The sequence below is a fragment of the Engraulis encrasicolus genome, chromosome 5 (genome assembly GCF_034702125.1).
Source record: "Engraulis encrasicolus isolate BLACKSEA-1 chromosome 5, IST_EnEncr_1.0, whole genome shotgun sequence".
In the NCBI taxonomy this organism is placed as follows: Eukaryota; Metazoa; Chordata; class Actinopteri; order Clupeiformes; family Engraulidae; genus Engraulis; species Engraulis encrasicolus.
This window is the reverse complement of record NC_085861.1, coordinates 51,726,927-51,753,818: the sequence shown is the minus strand read 5'-3', so window position 1 is coordinate 51,753,818 and position 26,892 is coordinate 51,726,927. Positions and strand designations below refer to the sequence as shown.

Below are 26,892 nucleotides of genomic sequence, written 5' to 3'. Positions count from 1 at the left end.
CCATGTATGTGCATGAATGAGTGCATCATTTGTCATTTTGTTTTAGCTGCTTAGCCCGACCGTGATTTGTTGCTATAATCCCGCCATTGTGCAACTCTGTCTGTCTGTCTGGTATGGGTGGCCTGCACTGAATTCAAAAGCTGCAATCCAGTGCCACATATTCCACATGACCTGTTTTTACCTGTCCAATTAGGGCAATTGGACAGATTAAAAAAACAGGTCATTTCAACCAGGTCATTTGGTATATGTGGCACTGGATTTTTGCTTCTGCTGGGCGGTATCCAGAATAACCTCTTTGTATGCAGTCTATGGCCGTAACAAATTGACAGCCTTGCTGCCCTCCAATCTATAGTCTGGAAATTGTACGGACAGGGACACTATTTTGTGAGTTGTTTTCAAGTGCACTCTCTGCACTGTCCTATAAAAATACCTTGTCTTGTCTCTTTATGTGTGTGGCCAGTATCACACAAAACATAACGAGTTGACATCAGTGTCGTGGCAATCATGTTGTATGAATTATTTTCAAATGCACTTGGCCCTAAAGTAACTCTTGAGTAACTCTCTGTGAGCCTAGTGTCTATAGTCAGCAAATTTTACTCACGTGGACAAGTAACTGCAAGTACGTTGCAGTAGGAAGTCAACTCAACTCTGTCATAATGTTTTCAAATGTAAAAAGTAACGTGTGTGTGTGTTTGTCCGTGTGTGTGCGTGCAGTATCCGGCGTAATGAGTCGACGGCATCGCTCCCCAACAGCTTCCCTCTGGACTCACTGCAGAAGAAGCTGAAGGAGCTGGAGGAGGAGAACATCGTGCTGCGCTCCGAGGTGAGGCGGCCATCTTGAATTACTTTATATTACTATGCATTTATATTGCACTCAGTGTTGGGGAGTAAGTGATTATATGTAGGCCTACCCAGATTGCAATATTCAGATTACATTTTTTTGTATTGTTGGGGGGCTTATTACTAACCCCAACTCCGATGAAGTTGGGACGTTTGGTAAACAGTGAATAAAATCAAAATGCTATCATTTTCAAAACACTCAATCTATTCATTAGATGGAGAATAGTGAAAAGACAACATATTAAGTGTTAAAACCGAGAAACAATATTGTTTTGGGGGACATATGTACTCATTTCTAATTTGAGAAATCCAACACGTCTCAAAAGAGTTGGGACGGGGACAATAAATGGCAGCAAATGTCGAGGAAGACTAAAAACAAAACAAAAGACAACACTTAACAGTTAAATACATTAACCGATGAGATGATTTTATATAAAAAACAGTGTTAATTCCTATCTTGGACATGATTTCACCAGCTTAAATGGTGGGTGTATTCCTTGTCATGTTTTGCAATGTTTTCCTTTCTGTAGTGCTTACAGTGTGACAGGTCTTGACCAAAAACCCACCATTTTATCACATGCTGGTCCTTATGATGGAGCCAAACTGTTAAAACATAGTAGAGAATGCAATTTGACCTTACTATGTGGCAGTAATCGAAGATCTCCCTTCAAAATATAATGCATGAGTGGCTTTTCATGCTGTTTAAAACCCATTTATACCATTCAGCACTGTATTTAACTCTACAGATGAGTGAGAACATCTTAACCAATGCACTACTGCATCCGCATGCCATCATGGAGGCTGACTTTTGAAGCTAGCACTAACACAAGTTGGATGGTACATTTTCACTGTAGCACAGGATGTGCAATGCTCTATTATTGTCAAAAAGAATGGACTTCTACAACTTCTGCTGACTTCTGTAAGCAAAGGACAGTTTCCCATGTCTTCTGGGTCTATTTCAAATGAGCTCAGGTGCTTAGGAGAATGTTAAACCCCTGTGTCATTTTCATGCATTAAGCATTCTTAATATGGTCAATTTTCAATAGCTCTAGCACTCCAGGAATTAGAGTGAGACTACAGCCAATATATATTTCATGATGTCATGAACCTATACAATGATTTTATTAACAAAAATATGTCTTATATACACTCAATCGTGGTAAATCAAAGGGAATTCAAAAATGTATGTAATAACTATGGTAATTATTCCCTTTGCATCTTTAATTCTGAGTGACTCAGCCTCTCTGTGATGATCTTATACCTGGACACCTATATTGTCCGTCAGTACAATTCATTTTGAAATGTTCTTCTTTGTTGTTTTATCTTATTTGGATGTTTACTAAATTTCACTGATCCCCGTCCCAACTCTTTTGAGATGTGTTGGATTTATCAAATTAGAAATGAGTACATATGTCCCCCAAAACAATATTTTTTCTCGGTTTTAACACTTAATATGTTGTCTTTTCACTATTCTCCATCTAATGAATAGATTGAATGTTTTGAAAATGATAGCATTTTGATTTTATTCACTGTTTACCAAACGTCCCAACTTCATCGGAGTTGGGGTTTGTACATTGATGTTGATATTGCAGTGAAGGGATGACAGGAAGTAAGTGGGAGAGAGAGACGTGGCAGGTTTGGGACATGACTCAAAGTAAATACCATGTAATTGCCAAGAAAAAGACATTACTATGTATTTTCTGGGTAACAACAGGCTAACAAATAGAAGTTAGATTGTATCTAACAAGTCACTTGTCTCTGTTAGCCTGTTGTTACCCAGAAAATGCACAGTAGTTTCATAGTAATTCTTGAGATGTGTATAACAGTATTTAATTTGTAATTATCCCCTTTTTACCATTAGATACCATGTAACTTCTCTCTGTTACCCTGTTGTCACCCAAAAAGTAAATAGTAATTACTTTTCTGTAAAAGAAAGTTACCAAAGTATCCATAGTATTCAGATTACATTACTCTGATTGAGTAATACAATGTATTACGTTACAAACTACATGTTGAGCAATCTGCTCTGTAAATTGGTAGGGGAATACATTTTAAAAGTAACTTCCCAACACGGATTGCATTACAGTCAGAGGTGTGCCGGCTTCATCAGTACATTACATTACATTGCAATACATTGCTTTTACGTATCTTCAGTCAATTTCAACATGCAGTTGTAATGCTCACACTACCCTGGACTTGTCAGTACCTGAGTTTTTTTTTCTTTTTTCTTCAGCCTTTTTCCGAGATCCTGGTCATTGTAATGGGGCAGGTGTTTGTTTACATTTAAAAAAAAAAACATTTTTATTTATTCCCAAAAACATCCAAAAGGTTATGCAACATCAGCAGACAACTAGCAAACAGCGATACCTTTTGGGAAAATATTTGGAGTAGGCTTATGTTAAGATTTTTTTAAATGTAAACAAAAGCTGCCCCCATTAGAATAGCTTATATCTCGGAAAGGACTGAGACAAAAAAATGCAGCATCACCGGGTACTGACAAGTCAAGGGTAGTGTGAGCAATACAACAGCATATTGAAATTGGCAGGAGTGCTCCTTTAAGTGTAATTTGCACAACATTGTGCTGCACTCTGAGGTGAGTCAGCTGCATCAGTACATGCTGGGAATGTTATTGGGACTCACCTGTGGTGTCTGTGATTTCTCTCTACAATTGTCTCATGTACCACCTAGTGTGAGGACTCAGATTGCAGCTTTTACAGACATCATAGGCATTTTGAATTGTAAAATGCTAGTACCGAGTCAGTTACAATCTGCAGCTACATCCCGTTTGTGTGTTTCTGTTGTTCTTTGATACAGGCCAGTCACCTGGAAACGGAGACCATATGTTATGAGGAGAAGGAGCAGCAGTTGGTCAATGACTGTGTGAAGGAGCTCAGTAAGTTTATCACAGACGATATGCTGTCCTATTAAGGCAAAGTGCAGTACTATTTTGTCAAAATGTAGTAAAAAAGGGTTCCCAACTCAGTGGTGCATTTCTCGAAACCATAGTTGCTAACTATATTAGCTACTTTGTTGGTTGCAATGCAATTTCCCATTGGCAACTACCCACGTTGCTAACTGGGTAACAACTCTCCTTTGTGGAAACGCACCCCAGAGCAGCCAGCCTATTACGCAACACCCACCTGCCCAATGCTTCAGTCACTGAGCCCTCGTAGCTGCCGTCACGTTGATCTACCTCTCAGGCTAGCAGAGGTCATATCAGCAGCTTCTCTGCCATTCATCCCTGGTGGAGGTGTGTCTAGCTCCAACCTCCGATGCTCTCTCAATCAAATATAACAAAAAAGTACCCACACCCAGTCCTCTGCTTCACTGACTACCTTGAACTGTCTCGTAGTCAGGGCTTGACATTCACTTTTTTGTGTGCGTTTCTACAAGCCTCAGTTTTGCCATTTCTACTGGTCTCAGTTGTTATTTTTATAGGCCACTGTGACGCGTCATACCAAAGAATAAAAAAAGTACCTGCTGGAGGTGCCGTGGCTCAGTGGGCTGGGGTGCCGTACCATACTATACACAAGTAAAGGTGTAAAAGCCCCCCAAAAAGTACCAGCCAAAGTGGCTTATGATACTGATCTTACCAGCCACAGCCAAGTGTTCCCCACGTTGTGCTGGTAGGGCAGGTGCCAATGTCAAGCCTCTGATTGTAGCTGCCCTCACGTTGATCCTGCTCTCCGTCCGTCAGACAGGCACGGGAGGTCACCCGGCTCGCTGCCATGTGTCCCTGGATGATGCTCGTCTACTGCCAGGGCTGGCTTAGGGCAGATGCTTTCTCACAGCTCTTGCCCCCTGCCGTGCCTCGGGTACAGCTCACGTGGAGACACATGCTACCAGACTTGTTCATGTTTTATTCAGTGCAGAGCCACCGTCATCTAGGCTGTGCTGTCTGCTTGCATTTTTACTTGGGTGCGTTTACAAGAACGGATAACGTGAATAATCCATTATTGAGTGTTTACATGCATCTAAGAAATGGTGGATAATGACTTGATCAGTTGTGTAATTCAAAGCTTGCGATTGATTGTAGAACAACAGAAACCCGATTGAGCTGCTTACATGTCTTGAAGAAACCGGGTTATTGGTAAAATCCTACCTGTGTTAAAAAAATCCATTGTTTTTCTCATAAACTGATAATGGCAATAGACGGATAATGAATGTTGTTTATTTGGTTTACAATAATGAGATAAGTCAATAACCTGATTGTAGTTGTTTTGCCATGTGCATGTTAACACGGCCATTTTTTCCCAGTTCTGATTTAATATATTAACTAACATGATCTCTCCCCATAACTTTCTCAGGAAATGCCAACCTCCAGATTTCAACTTTGGCTGAGGACCTGGCCAGGAAAACGGACGATGCATCTCGTCAACAGGAGGAGATCACCCACCTTTTGTCCCAGATAGTTGACCTGCAGAAGAAATGCAAGGCTGTACGTCCTCAATCTCAATCCTTACCGGTATTTAATGCACACGATAAGAGAACCCTTTATTGTCTCTATATGAGACATTTATCTTGGGCAATAATGAAATGTGATTACCATACACTTACCAACACAATAGATAAGACATAAGAAACATGGAAACATTGTAGTCAAAACAAAAAGCATGCAAACATGCATATAGCTTAGCTCACATCCATCATCTGTAAAGACACACACACGCACACGCACACACACACATACACACACACACACACACACACACACACACACACACACACACACACACACACACACGCAATCCATCCATCCATCTCACCTCACAAAGAGTTAAGGTAACGAGTGACATTGTACACAACTCCTCTTCCAACACAATTTGTACACAACTTCCACTTCTTCTCTCTGATGACACTTTTACAGGTTTCCTGCGGGGTTTTAAAAAGTAGTACAATATAGTAAATGACAATGATATGACCAGTGAAAAGTAGTAGAAGGTAGTACATGGTATACTATCTGATGAGGTAGTACATTTTTCAATGCCCCGTTCTGCGTTCGTCAATTTGTGTTTTCTGCATGCAGGTGCCTATCTTTTCAAAATCGCTAAACTTGGGTGACTTTTTAATGCAGCAGGTAGGACCTGAGTGATGGTGTAGCTTGGTGTAGCTCAAACCCAGTGTTGACGTCAAGCTATAATTAAGTTATAATTGTATGGTTAAATTGTGAGGAAATGTTTCTTTGTGATTTAGAAAGGTGTTGCATGACGTTACTTTGCTTTTGCTTTGGATGTAAAAAAAAAAAAAAAACATTTTGATGGTAGTAAAAAGGTAGTAAGTTCAATTTTAAAATTCTGTATGAACCCTGTTCTGACAGTATGTGTTGATGTTCTGTTTCTAATGGGTGTTTTTGTCGAGTTGTTTAAGAACATTGAGCTGCATGTTTGTATGGATTGTGCTATACAAATGCAGAAGTTATTGATATTTTGCTGTTACGGTTCTGACGAATGTTTTTGACTGTTTTGCAGTTTGCAGTGGAGAACGAGGAGCTTACGCAGCATTTAGGGGCGGCCAAAGATGCGCAGCGACAGCTTACGGCTGAGGTAATGCATTCATACATGTTGAATAATAATATTGTCAGTGGTGTCAAAAGTAAAACTAAAAGTAAATTCATGATGTACATACAACACTAGCACATGATATTACATAGCTGTTACACCATTTACTCCATTGTTCCTAATGAGATGGATAGACTCTGACGTTTTTACTGACAAACACTTAACTGGAACCCACCACAACTTGATCCAATCAGCGCAAAGTCAGCTGATCGTACGATAAGTCCACAGGTCTACTGGTTACTTAGATAAGTTACCTGTGTTGGAAGTAAACTGTTTCTTTTTTCAATTTTGCTTTTACTTTTGATACCTCTGAATATTTTTACATTACATTACACTTAGTTGATGCCTTTATTCAAAGCGACTTACAGGGTATTCGTTACAGTCCCTGGAGCTGTGTGGGGTAAGGTGCCTTGCTCAAGAGCACTTCAGCCATGGAGGGATTGATAAGGGTGGGGACTGAATCTGTTATTTAGCAAAGAAATTCATATTAAAAGCACAGCATGAGCATTTTCTTAGTAATGACACCATCCTAACATGATCATTTATGAATACAGTAACAATGATTATTTTATGCATTCATGTGCACCCATTACATCACTATAATAATCATCCCTTGCATTCTTATGCTTTTTGTGACTGTGTCGTCTTGTTAACATTTTGTTTAGTAATGATGTTTCTGCGTGTATATTTTTGGATGTGACTGTACATACGCATGTGTGTGCATGCATTCTCATGTGTGCATTCTCGTGTGTGCGCGTGTGTGTGTGTTTTAGTTGCGAGAGTTGGAGGATAAGTATGCTGAGTGTATGGAGATGCTGCACGAGGCTCAAGAGGAGCTGAAGAACCTGCGGAACAAGACACTGCCCCTCAGCACCCCACGCCGCTTCCACTCGCTCGGACTCTTCCCCATGGTAGGATAATAATACTACTAATAATAACAACAGGGGGCGCAGTGGCATTAAGTGGCACAGAATTACGCGAGCTACCCGGGTTTGATTTCAGCCCGAAATTATAATAATTAAAAAATTATGACGACAATAATAATAGTAATAATTATGGTAGGATGGCTGTAGAGAGGGCTGGGGTTGGTGATAGGTGTGGTTGGTGAGTGTGTAATGCCGTGTACAGACCAGGAGCGAACAAAGCGACGGAAGTCATTATTTCTCTATGGAGGGCACGCGACCTGCGCTACCAAAGCGAATTCGCTAGGAGCGAAGCTTCTTGTGCGACCAGAGCGAATTTTGACGATTAAACCAAATCTAATCACAGGCGAATTCGCTCTGACGCTGTTCAGCGAAAACCAATCGGAACGTTCATATCTCCGAATGTCCCAGGCTGTCAAGCCAGAGTGATTAGCTGAATCAAACATGTCAATGCTGCGTCTGGAGCGAATACAGCGAATTCAAGGCGAAACTTCTTCTGCTACCCACGCTACCAGGCAGCATAGGTCGCTCTTGGTCTGGACACGGCATAAGAGAGAGCTCAGAGCTCCATGTTACATTTACCTTGGTTTATGCTTGCTTTTACAGTAGGTTTGCTCATAGGCATATAGGTTCATATTGCCATTTGCAAAGACAAAATAAAACGTATTTACACTTTATTTATCGCTGCAGCAACCTATTGAAAACTGTAGGAAAAAGTGTGTGTGCGTGCGCGCGTGCGTGCGTGCGCGCGCGCGAGAGAGAAAGAAAGATAGAGAGTTACTGTAAGTCTAAACAACCCTACTTGTTTGTCTGTGAAATACTGTATGATATGCTGCCCTCTGCCGTCTGACTGTGGTACTGATGTCTTGTAGGACTCCCTGGCTGCGGAGATTGAGGGCACCATGAGGAAAGAGCTGCAGATGGACGATCCAGACGTGGAGGAGCACAAGTACGTCAACTAGAAATACACTACAGGGTGTCCCAAGGAAATCCCAGCCAATTTCAAACATGCTGCTTGGCATGTAGTACTTGTTCTACCCTTGACCCAAAGACGCATCATTTTTTTGTCCAACCCTGTCTGTGATATCCTAGCTTGCTAATGTGGGTGTGTGTGCGTGTGTTTATGTGTGCGTGTGCACACTACAAAAATCTGCCCACCAGGTTGCACCCGAAACGTGTCTTCCAGACGGTGCGTAACGTCAACCAGACGGTGCGGCAGCGCTCCATGGGCCCGTCCCCCTTGAACATCCCTGGCTCCAACCAGACATCGTCCATGAACTCGCGCCGCTCCAGCTGCGTCAGCACGCCGCGCTCCAGCCTCTACGGCGGCGTGGTGGACAACCGGGCCAGCACCATGATCCTGGAGGGCCACATGCCTGATGAAAACAGGTGCGCCTCACTTACATTTTTCACCAAAGCCACTTACAAACGAGGACATAATCATATTATCACTAGCAGATACAAAGTGCACAGGAAATATACAGAACAATTAAGTGGAGTTGCTAAGTAGGGTTACCGGTAGTTAAGTAGAGTACTCCCTCTTTTACTGTTTTCAGGTCGACCAGAACGGTCCCTGTGTCCATTCCCACACCAGTTACGTTCAGAACTTAAGTGCTTACGTACCAGAGAACCACGAACATTCATACCGGGCGCTGAATTTTCCCTTACGTGACAGTGTGTTACCCGGATGAACCTGCTGTCCCCACGGTTCGCGGAGAAAGGGTTCACATCGCAAATCAACTTTTCTCGTTCTCAAACACACAGACTTGCGATATGAACATGCCGGACGGTTCGAGGTTAGATGCGGGTATGGGCTCCGGCACGGTTCTCAGTCAGCCCGAACGCACCTTGTGTGTGCTGTGATGCTGCACTCCAATTATTGACATTTGTTCAATTAGAAACTTATGATCCCGGAGGCCCACATGCCTGACCAGGAGAGTAGCAAAAGCAACCAAAAGCAAATTGACGAGTTGCGAGTGATATCCCCAAATAATGTAGGTTATCCCCAAATAATGAACATTATTATACCTATATGGTATAATATAATATAAAGTCTCAATGATGTACAACTTTTCCTCTGTCTGTCTGTCTGTCTGTCTGTCTGTCTGTCTGTCTGTCTCTTCATCCTGATTGGTCGGTGGGTAGGTTGGAGGACTCCAACAGGAAGCAGGCGGCGGGCTGCCCTGGCACGCCGGGCTCGCGGGACCTGGAGGCGGCGTTGCGGCGGCTGAGCCTGCGGCGCGACAACTACCTGAGCGAGCGGCGCTTTTTCGAGGAGGAGCGCGAGCGCAAGCTGCACGAGCTGTCGGAGAAGGACCGGCTGCTGGAGGAGAACCAGGAGCGGGAGGAGAGGGGGGAGGACGGCTCCGTGACGCCCACCGACAGCATCATGTCGTTCGGCCTGTCCTCCCTGCACTCCGGCCTCTCTGGGTTCTCGTTCTACGCGCCGCGCTCCTACCTGCCGGAGAAGCTGCAGATCGTTAAGCCGCTGGAAGGTGACCACAGCACTGGCCGCCGCCGCTCACTCTATGTCTACCTCTCCTCCTCTTCCTCTTCCTTTTCTTCTCCTTCTTTCTCTTCTTCTCACTTTTCCTCCTCTTCACTCCTGACACCCACTACTCTGCCTCCTGTCTCTGCCTTCCCTTCGCTGCTGCTGGGTGCTCTTTGGTCGCTGGTGCATCAGGATCAGGACGCCCTAAGCAGACACTACTCCTTCTACTTCCGACACACACAGCCGTTTGAGGAGAAAAGTTACTTTTAAAAAGAATGAAATGCCATAGCATTTCAAAATCATTTTGACCTGTCACTGTTAACATGGTGCCCTCTCCCTTAAGAGCTTTATCTGCGCTGCCTGCTTGAGATTTGAGCCAATGGTTTATGTGAAAGAATGGAGCCATAGAACTTCAAATCACTTAGCCTGCCAATTAGCATTGGCCTGGTGCTCCCCTTAAAGAGTGATTTTTACCAACATTGGCAGTAAGTCATTTGGGTTCAGTTTCTAATGAAAATTGTGTAAGCTTATTTTTCTAGTTTCAAGTAAAAAGCATCTTGTCAATCTTGTCAATTCTGAGTAGTCCAGTGAGGGGAAAAAATACCTATTAACAAGTACTTTTGAACAAGACATTTTAGACTATTTAGACTTAGACTTAAAGGGACACTGTGTGAGATTTTTAGTTGTTTATTTTCAGAATTCATGCTGCCCATTCACTAATGTTACCTTTTTCATGAATACTTACCACCACCATCAAATTCTAAGTATTCATTATGACTGGAAAAATTGCACTTTTCATACATGAAAAGGGGGATCTTCTCCATGGTCCGCCATTTTGAATTTTCAAAAATAGCCATTTTTAGCTGCAAAAATGACTCTACTTGGACCATACTAGAAAATATTTGTTTATTACTGAGTAAACTTTCATGAAAAGATCAAATTTGGCAATTGGCAGCCCCGTTTCAATGAGCAACATAGTTGCAGTACCTCTTTTGTCCATTTCCTGCACAGTGTCCCTTTAAACATTTGGCAGTGGGGAAAGTATTTTTTCTTGGTCATTCTTTTTTACTTGTTATAAGCAATATTTGTACTTTTAACAAGTAACAAACATCTGATCAAGAAAAAATTACTTGCCCCACCTCCAAATGTCTTAAAACAAGTCTAAATAGTCTAAAAGTGCCCGTTCAAAAGTACTAGTTATTAGTTGATGTTTTAATTAAGATAGACTAGATGTTTTTTACTTGAAAGTAGAAAAATAAGATTGCTAAGATTTCATTTTTTGCAGTGATAACACTAAATCACAATTGCAAGCTGGTGTAAATGGATCCATGTCTTGCATTCTCACCCTTTAGGTTCAGTTTGTTTGTGTCACTGCACTTGGTTCGCTAATTCTGTATGAACTCCTATAGTATTTCTTTATCAATTTCCTTTTTGTGGTCCTTCTGACAACCATGTGTTGTGTTTCAACAGAATGCTAACAAAAACCCAATATTGTTGTAGCATCTGCAAAACATGTGCCCAATAATCATTGTGTGGAATTGTACTTCTCCAGTGTTACATACCGTATATTCTTCTATAGTATTTTGCTGTACACAAGATGATTGTATTGTATTTCCAGGAAGTAACATAAATGTAGCTTTGCACTTCGGTGTAGCTATTATAACCAGTCAAGTTGGCAATATGCCATTGCTCTTTGTCGCCCCTGTGGGACAGACATGAGTACTGCTACTGGTATTGCTAACATTCGGCATAGCTGGTGTGTAGGATATACTGGTTAGGTACAGGGCATCTCCAGTTTAAAAAAAAAACGTCACTTTTTCCTAAGTTCCCTTAACTACGTCTAAAGCACTTTTTTCCTTTTTTCCCCCCACTTAACCCACTGACAGAATTAATGTATGCTATTCCTCAGTCACCTCTGTTTGGATTTTTTTGTGTTCTTTACATTTCTCACCCTGTCTTTTGATTGTGTTCATTTTTTTGTTGAAGATTTTGTCAATAAAACGCTATAATTTTCTTACCATGTTTATTTTTTGAGTTTCTGTAGTGTGCCTGTACCTAACCAGCCCATAGTTCACAGATTCACATTACTCATACAAATCACCTTCGTGTTTTGTGTTAGACAATCCATTTAAATTGGTGTCTGTGTGTGTGTGTGCTTTTGTGTGCAAGTGTGGGTGACAATGCCGCTATCACAACACTACAATTCTTCTGCATTACTGAATTTCCCGAAGTCTAACAAAGAACCTAACGTGGAGAACTAAGCTGTATTCATTTAAATAAAATAATAGAAATTTTTTATTTTCACATGACAAACACTACTTCTCATCTCGACTCCTTAATGCCTACACAACTGGAATTCCCCCTGGGCCCTGGCCCTAATTCCACTTGTCTTGCCTGCTTCTACCAACACACCATACTATGGTTATCGCCATTGGGTCCATGGCACGGCATGGACAGTGATCAGTGGTTTTTATATCTGAAATATCTGAAAATCGAGTCCATTTGTTCGGTTTTAACAGAGGTTCAGGCTTGCTCATGTTTCTTTAGTTACCAACCTTCCTAAATGGAACATCTCTTTTGTATTACCAAGTGATCTCTGAAAACCATGTGTATTTGTGTTCAGTGAAATGCTGTTTTCTGTGGCTGTTTCTCTCTCTCTCTCTCTCTCTCTCTCTCTCTCTCTCTCTCTCTCTCTCTCTCTCTCTCTCTCTCTCTCTCTCTCTCTCTCCCCATCTTCTTGTTCTCTTTGTCCTCCTCTCTTTCTCTCTCTTCATATTCCGCTCTGTCTCCTCTTCTATCAAGTGACCTGAAAACTTCTTGATTTGTGTATAGTCAAACGTGCTTATATTGTGTTAACTGCTTTTGTTTATGACCCTTCTCTCTCTCTCTCTCTCTCTCTCTCTCTCTCTCTCTCTCTCTCTCTCTCTCTCTCTCTCTCTCTCTCTCTCTCTCTCTCTCTCTCTCTCTCTCTCTCTCTCTCCAGGCTCGGCCACGCTGCACCAGTGGCAGCAGCTGGCACAGCCCAACCTGGGCGGCATCCTGGATGCGCGGCCTGGCGTGGTGACCAAGGGCTTCCGTCCGCTGGAGCTGGGCGACCTGGAGGACGTCTACCAGTTCACCGACCTGGAGGAGGAGGACGCGGTGAGCGGGGAGCAGCGCGCGGCCGTCATCGGCCTCCTGAGCCGCCACAGACTCTGCCAGAGCCGCTGCTCCTCCGTCTCCTCCCTGGCCAGCGAGAACGGCGTCGCCGCCCCCGGCACCCCGTTGCACAGCAACCACGTCGGCGAGCTCAACGGCGTGCTGCATGCCAACGGAGGGCTGTACCAACAAGAGGCGTCGTCGCTGTCGGCCGCGAGCGAGGCGACGGGAAACGGGCAGGTGGCCACGGGAAGTTTGGAGACGTCGTCAGAAGCTGCAGCCTTATCGTCTGGTGAGGGCGTCCTCTAAACCCCCTGGTCTTCCTCCCTGATCCAAGACAAACCCTCCCTCCCTTAACCCCCCCTTAACTACCTCTCACCACAGCACCCTGGACAGGAGGCATGTGTGTGACCCTAGCGTAACTACCTCTCGCCCTTGGAAAGGACAGGGCAGTGCTGACCACATCATCCCCACGTCCATCACAGCCCCCCAGGAGGATACTGGGCCACTGGGGATCGTGGGAAGGCTCTTTGTCTTGCTGGCTAAGATCGCTCTGGCTCATCATCCACATCATCATGCAGACAGACACACGACACACGGCACCCACATCACCCTACAGTACTACATCCCGATGCCTGGCACCATACCTCATTGAGTATATTGCATTTTATTACTTTGATTCGCCTTTTTTATTACTGCTCCACTTGCATCTGGCGCTCCATCAGATCTTTCCAGTCCAACCCATTTCTTTTCCATCCCTTCTATCTATTAACCTTCTTTCCTCTGCTAATCCAAAGCATGAGAACAGAGAAGTGGGAATGGGATGCATGTTTTAACACCTTTTGATTATGGGGAAAATGTGCCATGATTGGTTTCATGTTCTTTCATGTTCATGTCCTCCTAATAGAATCATGTGAGCAGTTCTTTATGGTCATGTAGCCGGTATCTCATAATTACTACCTCTGCTTCTGCTCCATCTTTTCCTCATGGTCTTCCAGCTCTGTACTTGACAGCCTATCGCACCGTATAGATCAGTGATACTCAAACTGTGGGCTGGGGCCCACTGGTGGTCCCTGAAGGTGTTCCCAGTGGGCCTTGAAATCGTTTTCTAAAAATCACAATAATTTACTGAATATGTGTGTGTCTGTGTGTGTGTGTGTTGCTGACCATTTATTTGATTGATATTGTTTATTGGGTCAGAGGTGAGCCCCGGACTTTTGTGAACGGTTCAAGTGGGCCCCAAGTTGGAAAAGGTTGGGAACCCCTGGCATAGCTATATCTGTTTGCGCCAATCCCCCCCTTGACAGTGTGTGGGTCTGTGCTGATCTAGACGTGAGGCCATATTAAAAGCAGCATGTGCACATATTCACATGACGAAAGGCAACGTGGTGTCAGTTATACATTTCAGCTCACCCCTGCGCTACATACTTTGTCCCGAAATACCGGTACATGCACAGATGATCGCGCGGATGGACACACACACACACACACACACACACACACACACACACACACACACACACACACACACACACACACACACACACACACACACACACCATACCATTTGTCTATATTTGCTCTCTGCATATACACAACATTTGTTCCTGTTTTCCTCTCCTTGATGGCTCCATCCGTGTATCCTGCCTGCTACTGTAGAGTTGTGTTGACCTTTACTGCTATACAGCATACTCCATCAAACTGCAACAGGAAACCCCTCTCAAAAAATATGCTTATATAATAATAATAATAATAATAATAATTATTATTATAATTATAATAATTGTATTTGTATAGCACTGTATCATACAAGGTACAAGGCATGCAACTCAAAGTGCTTAACAAATGGGGGGGGGGGGGGGGGGGTCGGCAAAATTGTTAAGTGTTCTCTTAGGTAAGTCTAATAGGAAGTTGATCTTCTCATTTTAATACCAAAGGCCATATCACCTATGTAATTCTACCATTCTTTGCGTTACGGCATTTACACAGCTAGACTATATCCATCAATTATACAAATTCGGATGGTTCCTGATGCAGTTTTGGTAGTTACGGCTTGTGCTCTGGGGCGTGCCTATCTGGGGCTTGTTGATGTTTTAATGATTTAATATTTTAATTGTGTGGGGGCGTGTAGTTTGGGTTTGTATTTACTGTTCCCTTCCCTGGCAAGTGTCGTTATTGTAATTGTGTGTGTGTGTGTGTGCGCGTGTGCATGTGTGCGTGTGTGTGTGTGTGTTTTCTCTGCTGCAGGACATTTCCCTGGGAAGTGTCAGTCCCACACCAGCTCCACTTACACCTTCACCACCTGCCGCATCATGCACCCCTCCGACGAGCTGACTAGAGTCACGCCCAGGTGAGCATGCGCACGCACACACACACACACACACACACACACACACCAATACCAGTCACTTTACAATTTTGCCAATATTTGATTTCATCACATGTACACCCACATATGTTCTGTCATGTTCACATATCCAAGTTTACCAAGGTGAAGACATGTACAATTTAATGGTGTCTCTTTACATTTACTGGACATTTTCAGGTCAGTCAAAGCCTAATTAATCCACCTATTTTTTAAATATTTTTTCATGTTAAGAGAGAGTATTTTTAGAAGTCTTCTTGCACTCCTCCTTTGATCAGGTGCGTTGGATGAGGTTTACATGGTCATCAACGCCTCTTAGCAAAACTCCCACACACTGTCCTCATTTGCTTGATTTAATTAGGCCGTTTTGGTCCACTAAATTTCCTGGATGAAGGGCAGTAGACCGAAATGTCGCAATTAAAATCTCTGCAAATGAGGGTAGCAGGGAGTAGTTTTGCTTTTTGTGACATTAATGTTAAGAGACACCAATAAATCTCCCCGTGGAACAAAAAGGCTTAACATCTCCCAAGTTTACAGAGGAAAAGACATATTATTGCCCGTCCCCACCCCACCTCCCCCAACCTCCAGGTCATGTGAGGACGAAGAGGAGCAGATGCTGTATCACTTGTTCCTCTTGCCCGGTGTAGAGCAGGCCCACTGAGCAGAGCAGAGCAGAGCAGAACACCCCCCCACTGTCCTCTGGGTGAGCCGCCATCACATGACCTGCCCTCCTCTCAATCCGCAGAGGTTAAAGGTCATGGGTGTGTGTTGCCCCTCTAATCATTTGTGTGGCTCCCTAACTAAACCCCTAGAGCAATGCCATGTCATGGGGGCACTTCTTCTTCAAGCATGATTGTGTGCTCACTACTTCTTCTCACCCAGGCATTCAGTTTCATGACGCAGTTGGAATCCTGGCAAATAAAATCAATGTTGTGTTTTTTGTCTTGGGATCAAGCCTGAAAGCAACACTAATTAGTTTCCCCCTCTTTGGTTACCTTGCAGTTACAGTATTTTCCAGCTTCCTTCTAACCTCTTCTTTGCAATCTCTGTCATTGTGACAGAAAAGTTGTAGGTTTTTGTATTCTAAATACAGAGGGACAGTGCACTCCTCCAAACTTACTTGGTAGAGGCTTGTTTTCACCCTTCTACAAGTTCATAAATGAGAAACGATTTTGAAAACATTACGGTAATGTCGGAAGGGCTACTTAGTGTTGCTTCAATGAATAATGTTTAATAACCGCAATAATCAAACTTTTGCTTTTAGTCAATGCAAAACTGACACAAGCTACGTTCTAACTTGTTTAACAAATGACCAGTTGCACAAGCGACGGAAACTAATACTGCAAATGTGGCCCTGGATGATGAAATATCTCTATCTTGTTAAAATAAATGTATTTGGTTCTGTGTAAAAGTGAAAGTGTTAATTACCAGTACATTTTGTCTTTCCCATGAAAGGGAAATTGATTCTGCCATAAGAGTGATACAACTTCTTACACCATAAGCATGCGATATATGACATGAAGTATGTCTTCTTACTATGCAACCAATCGTTTGGAAAAGTGGGTGTGGCTGCCTGTATTGAGCCCACCCACACACACAGCTAGTCAGACCTCATGAATCATAACTTCTTCTGGACTGTTCTAATTCAATATAACATGTTGATTATGGGTTGCAGAGTAAGGATGATGTCGGGACATATTTTATGTCACACTATATGACATGCTGAGGGTATAAGCATGGCATGACCCTTTCTCCTTTTTTAGTTTGGAATATAAAATTACATGGCCTTGACACAAAGGCCCACCACTATGAAGTGAAGCTAAAAAATGACATGCATGCTATGAATATAAATGACTTTTAAGCTGATTCTATGCATCGCTTATTTTTGATTGTTAAAACATAATTACCCAGTTGGGAGCTGTTGCACAAAATTGGGAGCTATTGTGTCTTATAATGGCTCACTCCCAAGACATGCCCCCCTCCTAACAACAACATAACAACTGAAATGATCCATGTATATATCAGCATGTTTAGTTTTAACTGCACATTTGAGTCTGATTAAACACAGGTTCTGTCTTCTTTGCAACGTTCTCACAATAAAATGTCTCTCCTATCTGGTCTCCCTCCATCCTTCCTTCCCTTCACTCCTCTTATACTCCTCTCCTCTTCTTCCCTCCTCTGCTCTTTTCCTTCTCTCTTCTTCTCCTCAATCCTTCCCTTTCCTCTTCCTATCCTGTTCTCCTCCTCTCTGGATCTCTTCTTCTCCTCCTTCCTTCCATCTTCTCTTCTCCTTCACCTCTCCTCTCCTCTCTCCTCTCCTCTCCTCTCTCCTCCCCTCCCCCAGTGTGATGTCCTCCTCGTGTGTGCTGTCCTCCTCCGGCCTCCTGCTGCGCTGCTCCTCCTCCACGCCGGCCTCCCCCAGCCCCTGCACGCCGCGCCGCCCCAGCCTGGTCCAGGCCGAGTCCTTCACCAACCTGCGTGACTCCACCAAGACCACCAGCACCTCACTGGGCCTGGTGCGTCGCCTGCAGGAGCACGGCATCTCCGCCGGCGTCTACGACCCGTGCAGCTGGGACCGCGTGGCCTCCGTTCCAGCAGAGGGCGTCCATGCGGCTCTCCCTGGCCACCCACCGCAGCATACCGTCATCACGGACCCCAGGCGCGGGCTGGCGACTGACGCACTCCCCTCCACGCCCCCCAACTCGCCCACCCGCAGGGCCAAAGCGCCGCGCCCGGTCATCAGCCCGGTCGCTGACCCCCCTTTCCACTACAGCCCCTCAGCACCCCCCTACGACACGTTCCTGACCTCCAAGCCGGCCAGCTCCATCCTGAAGGAGGTGCGCAAGGCGGAGGCGCAGCACCAGAGCGCAGCAGAAGCTGGCGCCGCTGCAGCAGACTCAACGGAGTGCCAGACGGACGCAGCCAGCAGCAGTGTGCACAATCTCCGCCTGCTGGACAAGGTGAAGTGCCTGGGGGTTTCCCCCGGCCCCGGGGGTGCCCTGATGACCCTGGGGCCCTTCTGCGGCGGCCTGCACAGACCCGGGGCTCCCGGTAGCCACCCCCTGGTCACCAGCCCCATCGCAGCCCTGCCTGTGCTGAACGTTGGCATGCGCCGCAATCGCAGCTACCCGGCGGTGGTGGGGGCTAGTATGGCTATGAAAGGCCTGGGGCCTGACGGTGGAACAGAACTGCTGCTGCCCCCACCTCACTTACCCAAACAGACTAGCCTGAACCACGACTGAATGAAAGCCTTTTTTCTTCCCTTGACCCCTCCCATCAATGTCATCCGTTAAACCTCCGTTTAAGCGTGTGTGTGCTGTATGTGTGAGCGTGCAGGACCCGATGTGTGTATACAGGATGCTAGAATGTTTTGCCTTTTGTGACAAATCCACTCTGTGCCTGTAGGGGGTGTGGTGGGGCTGCTTGGACAGATGTTTTTTTTTGTACAAGTGAGCCCTGAGTCCTTCATTTGAGTCTGTGCAACGAGTTGCGTCTATCTATACCCACGATACAGTTGCGTCAGTACTGTTTTAAGTCAGGGGTGTGGCACAGCTTCATGTAGCGTCATTACTTGGTGTGTAATTAATTGGCACAGAGATCACGACACAGTGGTCATTTACTTTTATAAAAGCACTTTTTTGTTTCTCTTTTCTGAATGATGAAGGCAACTGTGGTGGGTCCCGGAAGACATTTCGCTGTACTTCCTCTCTCTATTTTTGCCCCAGACTCTTCTCTTCAATCTGGGGCTTCAGCACTGTGTCCTACTAATAAAACCTTATGTCCTTACCCTCTCCGGGGCAAGAACTAAATACCTCCCCGCATTAGGGGGAAAACGTTGCCGATAAAGCACCTTAATTCATCCAATGTTGCATTCAGGTGAGTGTTTGTTTAAAGTCAAGTAGTTGAAACCATACTTCTAACATCCCTAGTGCAATCTGTAGCTCTGAAGGAGAGAGACAGTAGGCCATGACTTGAGACAAATTAGATAAGCGCAATGCCCTTGAAAAGCTTGAAAAGGCTAGATCTTGGCCCCTAACTTAAACCAAATTATTTCGAGGATGACGTCCTAAATATTAATGTGTTCCTAAATTTAAAAAGCAAGTGGTTTGTGTTGACCACTAACCTTGTTGCTTCCCTTATTTTCAGTTGAAGGCTCAAATTCAGTGGTTCAATAGAGTAAGATAACATGAATTTAACTCTATGTATGACTGATGAGAATGATTGTGCTTTCTGATTGACAAAGCAATTCATACCGATTTCTCATTTATTTCTGTTTTTTTAACTGACAACCTAATTTATAAGGGTGTGTATGTGTGTTCATGTGTGCAAACACATTATCTGTATAAAATGAAGTTAAATCAGTTCTAAAACCTAGAGTTTGTGACTTGAATCCTGAAACGATGCACACTTCAGCAATTTGACAAACATTTCCAGACCAGACCACCAGGGGTCAGTGTTGTGGTGAGCTGCGGTGCCTTGGCCAAGAGTGTGCAGGACTCATGTATCATCACCTCAGTGTGTGATTACTGTGCACAAACTGAACAATATATACGCTTTACATAGGTAATAATGCATTTCTCATCGTGGCCCTAAGAGCATTGTCCTAGTGCCTGAGATTTTAAGGTAATTTCTTGGCATTAACACTGAACCAGAATATACTGTATGCTTCTGACTTTTTAGTGTTTGGGGAATTAATGAACTATAAATAAGCAAGACTGCTTCTCAAGGTATGAAACCTCAGCACATGTGCCACATTGATGTACATCCATATTTCATTATATATTGTTTTTTGTCTGTTAATATTTTGTTTTGTGGGAAGAAAAACTTGGATGTATCTGCTGAGTATGGCGTGTGTGCACTTAACCATCATGTAACTTGAATGTGTGTTTTTTGAATGTACCGCAGCAAATTTACTGTTGAAACGTTGACATGGCAGTTTTAATATGTTGTACCACACAAAAGGGAAGTATGCCACTTGTAAATGGTAAATTATGCAATGAGTTTAGTCTGGCTATTTTTCTATTTTAAAAAACGAAAACAGGCAACAAACTAGAAGGAAGTGGAAAGATATGAATAACTGCTGGAAGGCGTTAAAGGGAGATGTACACGTCGTTCTGACACCCCAAGAAGCATTGTCAGATACAGTGATCAATAAAATCCAATGTCATATGACTTCTTCCCTTGTCACCCTCTGTTGTCTTCTAGTTAAACATGCATGAGTGTCTGCTCGGCAGAAATCCATCAGGTCGTTCAAAGGCCTCTCAGGAAGAAACGATAATACAGTGCTTGTAATGTCTACCGTGCTTCTTGGACTCATTAATGACACATTCATGTTTAGTGACGTTACTGACGTTTCTATCCAAATCGTCTTATTGGTAGTTAGGAATGGGGTATCCGTTATTGTCCCTGGAGCAATGTGGGGCAAGGTGGGTTGGGGGCACTTCGGGCATGGATGAAGAGAGACCATTCATTCACACACACTATGGTTAGCTTGGGGATTTGATCCGACTACCCTCTGACCCCAAGACCAACTTTCTTAACAAAATATCCACAGTACACTGAGTTTTGTTTACATGTGTAGATGATTTGGCTGAGAAAAGACATGTTTGATAGTGCTGTAGTACAGTGCACTAACACACCTGATCAAAATGGTTAACTTTGCTCATGGCAACCCAGGTTCGAATCTGGCACTCTGAAGTCAATCCCTCCCCCTTCCTTATCAGTTAGTATCATAATGAATGTTGTATTTTTTTCCCCCCACTGACCCGAGTTATGCTGTTCCCATATATGGAAATGTTCTAGGTATTGGAGGTGTACTTTGCAGAAGATGAACTGGCCAAGGTCCCTCAGATTCCATTGTGTACAACAGCCCTACACTTCTGTCTGTCGAGATTTTATTTTCTAACCAAAGTAATGTGTAGGATGTTATCAAGAAGGAGCTTTTACGGATGGATATCCAACTGCCTATTACCAACTCAATGGACACTGCACTGTCCCTGCAGCTACAATAGGTCTTTTTTTAAGGGGGTAGTCTTTTAGCTATGCACTTCACTTCTCTAACATCTCATATTAATTCTTGAACTTGCAAGTCATTGCATACTTTGCCAGGGTGACTCGTCCAAGTTCAAACCATGCATGGCCTTCTCGCCTAAGTCCTTTACTGGTGTTTCTTGCGGAGGCGTGCGCTTAGAGTGTGTGTGCGCACGAGCGCGTAATGAAGCAACCCCCGCATAAGTTCAAAGCTGACGGCTCGATCAAGCGATGGCGATCTTCTAGACTCATTAGCATACACCGAAGAAGAACCAAAAAGTAAATGTAACGGCCTGAAAGAAGAGTGTCCCGTAAGGACAGGTGAGGCTCTTTGGGTGCCTATAATTAAGGGCCTAAGCAGTTGTCGAAATATTAAAAATAAAGTGTCTTTGCTTAAAATTCCACGATGTTCCATGTCACACTAACCTCCAGGCGCAGCTCCTGCACTTGAAATCCAAAGCTCACAACAAGTCAAGTGAATACAAAATTCACAAACGTGGCTATTTAGAGCATCAGCCAGAGAGGCATGCGAATAGGTTTGGTGTTTTGCACTCCGTGGCTAGTTTTTCGAACCATTCTTCCTTTGCATGGCCAGGTGCTAATGGTAGGGTATGGATGTCTTAAAATAGCCTACAGCGCACATGGGTAGTTTTGCGGAATTGATGCAATTAATTAATTCACATTTTAGACTATGTATGTATTGTGTTTCAAACACCCATCATCAGCTGCATTTTGCACAGCTTAAACAATTATATTGCCGAGGTTCAAGGTGCAGAAATTGGGCTGCACATGTGTCTCCTGGCTTATTGTTGTGGATAGGCTACATAATTGCCCAGGATACGGTCTCGTTCGCTCTCCGTTTGCACACAGTCATGCGTTTTATTGTTAGACAGAATAAAAAAGCCCTGTCATTGTTGAGCACCTGTGCGATTATGTGCTACCTTCCCGTGCTTTGTTTCCCCAAAATAGGCCTCCGTGCGCCCTGTTCAAATGCCTACAGCATCTGTTAATGGGGCGTTGTAATGGTAAGTGTGGTGATCACGCCCTGTTGCCGTGCCATCGTGTTGTCTCACGTGGTACAACTGGTTAGTGAGCGAGGCTATTATGTTCTCAGCGACCTATCCCTCGAGCCCGCTTTAAAGAATGAGATCCAGTCGAGTCTTTATTTTGTCCACCTTTAATGCTAGCGCTGGGTGCAGCTGCTGCAAATGGTCAATAAGCGCGAACTGGTCACATTGAAGATCGTTAATCTTATTTTCTTCACACATATTGGTCAATCAACACTCCGTTATTTGTTTTGCAGTGAGCGCTTCTTATAAAGGGAAATCAGAAGCCTAACAGACTCCGGGTCACTGATAATCTCACATCACCAGCCATGTCCATTGTTGGAGCCTGTTTCTTTGAGATGGTTATCAGCCAATGCACAAGGTATATGTCGGACGCAAAGCATGAAACACACGTGAAAAATAATAAACATTCTCACGACGTTTTTATGCAAAAGTCTGTATGTCCACTCATATTTATATTGCATCATATTCATTGTACAAACAAATTTACATCGAATGTATCGCAAATAGAGTTTTCACACAATGATTTCCGAGACACCAAAATGTGACGATTCTCTGCTCCTGTACAAGTCGGTTAGTTGTGGATGATGGGGGTTGGTTGTCGCCGGGCCGGTGGGTGTTTCTTTTACGAGGAGTACTCATACTCCTCCGCGCTCCGCCGGCCAAAGTCCATCCAGCCCGTGTAGTCGCGGTCCTTTATCCGGTGGCTCGCTGCGGGCCCGCTGGCTCTGCTAGTCAGCACAGAGTTTCTGCGCGCAGCACCTGAAGAACGCAAACATTAGGATGATTACTTCATTTGTTAATTTTTTTCTGTCTCATGTAAGCAATAAAATGAAATAAAAACATAAATAATCAAAAGGCACAAAACCTGTTTTGTAGTTTGATGTAGAGCTACTTCTATTCGTTTCACAGCAAATCTGGTCATGAGCTCGAGTTTGGCTTTTTGACATCTTTGGTGTCATGGGTCTACATGTCTATATGTTCTCTTCAGGTTGCCATTCCTTTGATTATTCTCACTCGTCTTATATCCTATTATGCTATATGTCATACAGGCTTCTGTAGTCTGTCTATAACCTGGCTTTCCCAAATACAATAAATGTAAAAATTAACTGTGTGCTGGAGTCACACGTGTACGCGCGTGCATCTGCGTGGTGCGTGTGTGCGCATCCTGTACTGCATGTGTGTGCAGCCAGCTGGGCCGGGCCGGGCCGGGCTCACCTTTCCTGGCGAGTAGTGTGGCGATGAGCTGGTTGAGGCTGGTGCGGGGGTCCTGTTGCTCCTCGTCCTCCATGGAGGCTTTGGTGAAAGGCAGGAGGGCACCTCCACTGGAGGAGGGGGCTGAGCGGGCGTGACGCCTGTGGACAGCGCCTGCTGCTGCTGCTGCTGCTGAGGAGGAGGAGGAGGAGGAGGAGGGAGCCTCTGCCCGGGAGATGGAGATGGCCCCGGCCCCGGCAGCACGGGCGTGCCCTTCGTCCTCCTGTGGGGGGTGGGCTGGGAGCCCCAGGCAACCGCTGCTGGAGAGAGCAGCCAGCAGCACACACACACACATGCCACCGTTCATCTGCAATGCAAGCGCACACATACACACACACACACACACACACACACACACACACACACACACACACACACACACACACAAACATATACAAACATGCAGATACACACACACACACACACACACACACACACACACACACACACACACACACACACAGCAAGATAAATGTTTAGTCAGTCACATTATAATGGTGAAAGGATGAATCACCAGAGTTAAAACTGGATTACAAGGCATGTTGTGATCGCGCCGCCTGAATTTTTACAGTAAGCAATAAAGATGCCATACATGTTATTGCAGATTGGATAATCACTAATATAACTGCATATTAGTTGTGGAGAACCATTGTTCTTTTCTCCTGTGCCACATAATATGGTCTTTATTGGAGATATTACCCCGTTGACACCTGTTCTTCATTATGGAACGATCAGTTCATTGAGATTAATTATTGAAAAGGGCAAGATGCCTCTAATTGTGCTCGGTGTAAGTCGTCCCCCCCTGGGGTCTCAGGGGACCTGTGTGAAATGGGTCTGGTTATATCATCACAGGAAGAGCTGAGAATGCCGCTCTCGGTTCCGGTCATGATATCCAGCATCTCCCACTACACAGTACATAACCAAAATGGTAGTCTTTTGCAATGGCATCCTAGATTAATATGACGCAAAAACCCATAATCTAGGGTACCAAATCATTCCAGAAAAAAATAAACGTTCTCAGATTCATGCAAAAACCTATAATAGTAAAATATACGTTTGGAATTCTAGGGTACCAAATCATTCCAGAAAAAAGAAGTGTTCTCAGTTTAATTTCACATGTTCTTGTGTTTGTCTTTGTCTAGACATTTTCAGTTTTTGTACAGTAAAAATCTAATTTCATTCACATATTCCAAATGCCAATTGCTCCAAAACAATAGATTGGCTTCACAAAATAACAATAGTAAAAAAGGATATAATTCAGACCAGAAATGGCCCAATAAAGTAGGTACAAATATCCCACAAAATACTACAATATACTGCTCATACAAAAGACGCACGCAAGCATGCTCACTCAAAAGATCATCTTACCTTCAGTCTGTGCTGAGCAGAAAGCCACAGAGCAGAGAGAGAATTTCACCCTGTCCTCTGAACGAGTGAATGAGAAACTTCAGGGTAAAGAGTAGGGGCCGGCTGTTTTATACTGGCGAGGGGGGGATGGGAGGGGAGGGGTGGGTGGGGGTTTGTATGGTCTGCCTACCGAGTGTTTGCGCAGCTCTGACGCATGGATAGGCTTCTACATGCATGCACACACAGAAAAACATGCACGGCAACACACACAGGCACACACACACTCATGCTTACACGTATATGCACAAATACTTCATTGACCTAACTAATGTCAGACCTACGTACCTCCATATTTGGACACATCAAGACTGTCATGTCACTTCCTTAAGCACAGAGGCTATTTCCAGAGACTTGCATGATGTTGTAAATAATACTCTTATATTATATTATATTATATTATATTATATTATATTATATTATATTATATTATATTATATTATATTATATTATATTATATTTTGACCTCAGGTCCCCAGCGTCTTAAATAAACACAGAGGCTCGGGCTGAGGCTTTTAGGCTTTCAATTTTCAAGATTTGAAGTGGTTTACTTCATTTGAATGCAATTAGTACTAGTCTAGTCTGCATCAAATAATCCGGAAACCAATTAGTGTACAACTTCAGACAGCTGTGATACACTCAATGTGTGAAAAATGTTGGGGTGGGGGGGGTCCTTATTTATTCCAGTTTCACTCCACTGCATTCCAACTGTCCTGGGTTTTCACTTTCTGTCAAGATGTGGTCCAGCAGTGAACCTGACACAGTCCATATGAAGAAGATCTAGTACAGTAGGCCTATATAATAGTGGTCCATTCCTTATCTTCCTCACATATGAGCAAGGCACGCATGTTCCCTCCATGCAATGCAACATGGAATGCGTATGAGTGCTTACTTACTATATGACACACTATTAAAGTGTTTATTTCTTTTTTTCCCCCACATATCAAATTTTGTATTCTGTAAGGTTTTTGCTATGAGTATATGTGAAGAGACTTAGACAAATAAAATAGACAACTGTCTCCACCCTGGAAAAATAAAGGATACATTAAAAACAAATCTGAAGGATTTGTCGACATTATCACCTCTTACATCAGGCACTCTTATCCTAGTCGTCCAAGAACAGATGACATCACATGTGTCATACGTCATGCCAACATAGTCATGCCATGCCAACATAGTCATGCCATGCCATGCCATCATTTTGAGACTAAAAAAAAAATCCCCATCTGACATCAGGATGGAAAATCTGTCCAATTTTCGAGAGTATATTCTTTGGGCTAACAAGGTTGTGCAGCAGCTATGATAAACTATCTAATCAACCAGTGACTTGGGATGAAGAGAGGAACGAGGCGGGCGTCATCCCCAGGTGGTTGGAAGTTCACACCAAGGTAAATGACTTAGGTAATCCCCAAGTGGTCTTCTTCTCCCTTTGTGTAACTTCAGGAAAACACAGGGCCTCAGGGTGATGTCAGCAGCTTTGAAGAGGGGGGATCTTGTGCGCTCTTGAAGTGCTAACGTGAGGTGAGTGGAGAGTCAGAGAGCACATGAAGTGTTCAGAAGACTTCAGATGCAAAGCCCAGTCAATGTGTTTCTGATGATGAGCTGCATGTTTATAGTAGTCTATGTGAACCTTAATTGTTAAGGTGGCTTGAATTGTGATATTTGACAATACACATAACATTAAATATTTAAATTAATTTTTTTTATGGAGATTACTATTATTTGAAAATGAACCCCTAAAGCTTTCTGGAAAAGGTACGTGGAAGGGCTTTGCATCTGAACTCTTCATTAACTTCCCCCCCTCACGTAGGTGGAGGAGGCC

At 43.8% G+C, this 26,892-nt stretch overlaps 2 protein-coding genes across 5 annotated transcripts in view; one reads left to right on the top strand and one right to left on the bottom strand.

Annotated features, from left to right (window-relative positions):
• The window catches only part of trak1a (trafficking protein, kinesin binding 1a), a 56,789-nt gene extending 36,302 nt beyond the window's left edge, over window positions 1-20,487 (top strand). For 3 of the 4 annotated variants that reach the window (XM_063199700.1, XM_063199697.1, XM_063199699.1), the window contains 11 exons: window positions 715-823; window positions 3,655-3,733; window positions 5,148-5,305; window positions 6,309-6,383; window positions 7,172-7,309; window positions 8,194-8,270; window positions 8,483-8,710; window positions 9,467-9,816; window positions 12,796-13,242; window positions 15,198-15,300; window positions 17,660-20,487. In XM_063199700.1, the coding sequence (XP_063055770.1) occupies window positions 715-823; window positions 3,655-3,733; window positions 5,148-5,305; window positions 6,309-6,383; window positions 7,172-7,309; window positions 8,194-8,270; window positions 8,483-8,710; window positions 9,467-9,816; window positions 12,796-13,242; window positions 15,198-15,300; window positions 17,660-18,557 (2,662 nt within the window). In that variant the 3' untranslated portion in view covers window positions 18,558-20,487. The remainder of the gene's footprint in view (window positions 1-714; window positions 824-3,654; window positions 3,734-5,147; window positions 5,306-6,308; window positions 6,384-7,171; window positions 7,310-8,193; window positions 8,271-8,482; window positions 8,711-9,466; window positions 9,817-12,795; window positions 13,243-15,197; window positions 15,301-17,659) is intronic. The other variant, XM_063199698.1, reaches the window with a different exon arrangement.
• A 2,278-nt stretch (window positions 20,488-22,765) lies between these two features.
• LOC134448665 (cholecystokinin-like) lies at window positions 22,766-25,097 on the bottom strand. The gene is made up of 3 exons (XM_063198330.1): window positions 25,035-25,097; window positions 23,631-23,973; window positions 22,766-23,174 (listed from the first exon to the last, which is right to left on the bottom strand). Exons 2-3 carry the CDS (start codon window positions 23,971-23,973, stop codon window positions 23,038-23,040), a joined length of 480 nt encoding a protein of 159 aa, XP_063054400.1. The 5' UTR covers window positions 25,035-25,097; the 3' UTR covers window positions 22,766-23,037.
• Between the last annotated feature and the right edge of the window lie 1,795 nt (window positions 25,098-26,892).